The 3,416-nt window shown below is 42.0% G+C and overlaps 1 protein-coding gene across 1 annotated transcript; it reads right to left on the bottom strand.

The window, feature by feature from the left end:
* Nucleotides 1–469: 469 nt before the first annotated feature.
* Nucleotides 470–1,403, bottom strand: LOC131280678 (olfactory receptor 8S1-like). The gene is made up of 2 exons (XM_071218724.1): nt 1,125–1,403; nt 470–1,072 (listed from the first exon to the last, which is right to left on the bottom strand). The coding sequence occupies exons 1-2, from the start codon at nt 1,401–1,403 to the stop codon at nt 470–472; spliced, it is 882 nt and encodes a 293-aa protein (XP_071074825.1).
* Between the last annotated feature and the right edge of the window lie 2,013 nt (nt 1,404–3,416).

Consider the following 3,416-nt stretch of genomic DNA (forward strand, 5'->3'; position numbering starts at 1 on the left):
CTCTCAGCCATTCTCAGCTCCTTCTACATTTTCCCCAGCCTCTTTGAGTCAAGCTCCAAATGTCTGAGTCTCAAATTATGTCTCCTCATAGTCAGAGGTTATGGCTTTTTTATTTCTAGCAAACCTTGTCCCGTAAATCTCAGATCAGCTTTGGATCCAAATAAGAATCAGGTCATAGGCAATACTCTCAGTGCTAAATCTAATGAGAATTTCACAGATAAAAGGGAGAATAAGTCTGTAATCACATTTTCTGTATTATAATTACTTGATGTATTGTTACGTCCCTGAAGAAATTAAGTATAAACAAAGAGCTTTTGGCATTTACTTGAGCATGTTTCAAAGGAAATAGTTCTTACAAGGTATTTTGTCCTATCTTCCATGAGCAAAGCAAACTTTGCCTAAAGTCTGTTACTCAACTATCTTGATGTAATTCAGCCTTGTGCCCCAATAATCCTCTGCCCATTCTCTGCTATCTGAAATTATGTAAACCTTTTTGCAACATTCTTTTCAGAGCTGCTTTTACCACATTGTTCTTCAAGCTGTAGACAAGGGGATTCACCAGAGGAGTGACCACACTGTACTGTATGGAAAAAACAAATTCCACTGGGGTCCCTGATGTTGGCATGTAATAACGAAGAAAAGCAGAGCCATAGAACAAGATCACTGTAGTGAGGTGGGAGGAGCAGGTGGAGAAGGCCTTGCTCCGCCCTGTTGTGGAGCTGATGCTCAGGATGGTGGAGACGATGCCGGTGTAAGAGAAGAAGATGAGGAGGAGTGTTGCAGAGGCATGAAGGAGGGCAGAGCAGATCAGGACTGCAAAGTTGGTGGAGACATCAGAGCAGGACAGAGGAAAGAGAGAGGGAAGCTCACAGCTGAAGTGAGACATAATACGAACCTCACAGAAGTCCAGATCCCCAGCCAGGAGGGTGTTGATGAGAGCATCCAGAAAAGCCAGGCCCCAGGAGGCCCACACCAGACCCTCGCACAACTGCTCACCCATCACCTGGCCGTAGAGCAGGGGGTGGCAGATGGCTGCATAACAGTCAGGCCATGGCCGCAAGCAGGCAGACTTCTGTCCCAGCAGTGGCAAACACAAAGAAGACCTGAGCCAGGCAGCCCTCTACCGAGATTGATTTGTCCTGAGAAAGGAGGTTCTTCAGCATATTGGGCTCAGTGACTGAGCAGTAACAGAGGTCCAGGAAGGAGAGGTGACTCAGGAAGAAGTACATGGGGGCATGGAGGTGAGGATCAGACTTGATCACCAGCAGCAGCATCAGGTTCCCCATCAGGGTCAGGAGGTAGATGGCCAGGAACAGCACAAAGAGTACAGCCTCAACGTGGGGGTTGTCAGACAGCCTGAGGAAAATGAACTCTGTGACGGTGCTGTGGTTCCCCAAGGCCATTACAGAAGATGATCCTCTGTAATAAATACAGAGTCAGGGGTGAAGTATCCACCTACATTCACGCCACTCTACGTTCACGCCACTCAGTTTCTTTTTCATTGTATGTATACAAAGCTCTCCTTGGCCAGCTCATTTTCTTCATGGTTTTTTTTTTAATTCCTTCCTTCCCTGGAATATTTCCTTAAACGAAGAGCCTGCTGCACACCTCCTGAACCCAGAATCAGCTCATTTCTGATTTTTCCCCTTGCACTCTTCTAGTACAAATGGCATACTTTCTCAGGTTAGTTCATAACTAATTAATTCCATCTCCATGAACAGGCCCCACCTTTTATCCTGCAATAGTCAACTTTGCATTTGGCACACTTCCTGGATAAACAGGTCTAAGTGTCTACTTTCCTCAGTCCCAGTTTTTATGCCCCTTGGAAAACTTTCCATGGTGCAATACTACTTAACTACCACATGCTTTATGTGTTATGTTCTTACTGTTTACATGACATATTCGTTGTTTGATACACTGGGCTGTTTTCCATTTCCTTGTCACTCTGCATTTACTTCAGCTGATCCTCTGCTGCAATCTTCTGCTATCCAATCATGACTTAAATGACTTCAAACCTCACATGCGGGGGAATTCCCTTAATAGTTACCCTTTTTCATTCCCAACTTGAAACCTGACCCATCGTTATACACCCAGACTCTATTGCTTCATTAGGCTTCTTTTCCGACATGCACTTTTTTTACAGTAAGTTTGTCCTGCCAACTGAATTCTGAATCATCCCTGAATCCTCCAATTTATACCTGATAATACAGAGTCAGACGTTCTCACCATAACAATTTTGATTCCTACTGAGCCAGCCTGTAACTCTGTGTTCTTCCTGGTTTTCCCCACTTTCCTCCTTAGAATTTAGGCAAGTTTCCATGATACAAACCCTAGCAGATCCAAATTCAAGTTACCTTTCAATTTGGTCTTGTGAGGAATTTTATGCAAAGTGGCCAAAATAAATCCAATTCTGCTTTTAGATGAATGACCAGATGTAACAACCCAATTTTCTTGTCTTGAGATGTTAAACTCTGTTTAAGTAAACAATTTTTCCATATTTTCAATAGTAAAATAACCTACTGAAGTTAATCAGTTCACTTTAACTGAAAATTTCTCAGCCTATGGAATTTGCTCTGATTTTGTCAAGATACCAGCTCCTGTTTTTCAATATATTCTCTAACAATTACTGATCACAGTAATCAGCTGGAGAAAACTCCAGTACATCTATGACCCATTTTTGATCCTGAAAATGACCCATTTTTGATCACAGTAATCAGCGGGAGAAAATTCCAGTGCCTCTAAAGTTTCTCTGAAAGGCTGTGAATTAAGAAATCTGATATTTTAGACACTCTCCCCTGCTAAAAGGCAAAGAAGCCATCAGTAAGGCAAGGGGAGACCCGATTTGTGGGATTCCATGATCTACTCATCCTCATCCTCAACATAGACCCTCAGACTGTGACCAAGTAAAGACAGAGTTTCATTTCAACCTTGCAGTGAAAAGACAAGCCCAATTTCAAATTACTTACCTTACAAGAGGAAACACAGTGGCTTCAATTCACGTTGACTGCCTATTTTGCAATTCAGAAAAGGTGAAGAGAAGGGAAGTTTGCTACATGGAGAAGAGTAGAGGAAAAGAATGCGGAGCCCAGATTGATCTTAATAAGGTGTGCATTTGGCCAAATTGCTTGGGTAGCTGTGTTTGAGAATTTCTCAAACAGGTTACATTTAGTTATCCTGCGTGTCAATGTCAGACATCATTTTGAAGAGAAGAGGAGCAAGAGATTGAAATTTCTGGGTCAGTTTAAGAATAGTCACAAAAGAATTATCTTCCATTCTATGGCTAATGACTGAAATTTACATTACTCTTAACTCACAATTCTTTAAATATGTGCCTAACTTTAAAATTCAGTCAATTGTGAGAAGCGCAGCACATTAATTTCATTATGAAATATTAACTTCTTTACATCTAGTGATCA

This window comes from Dasypus novemcinctus, chromosome 12, assembly GCF_030445035.2.
Source record: "Dasypus novemcinctus isolate mDasNov1 chromosome 12, mDasNov1.1.hap2, whole genome shotgun sequence".
NCBI lineage: Eukaryota > Metazoa > Chordata > Mammalia > Cingulata > Dasypodidae > Dasypus > Dasypus novemcinctus.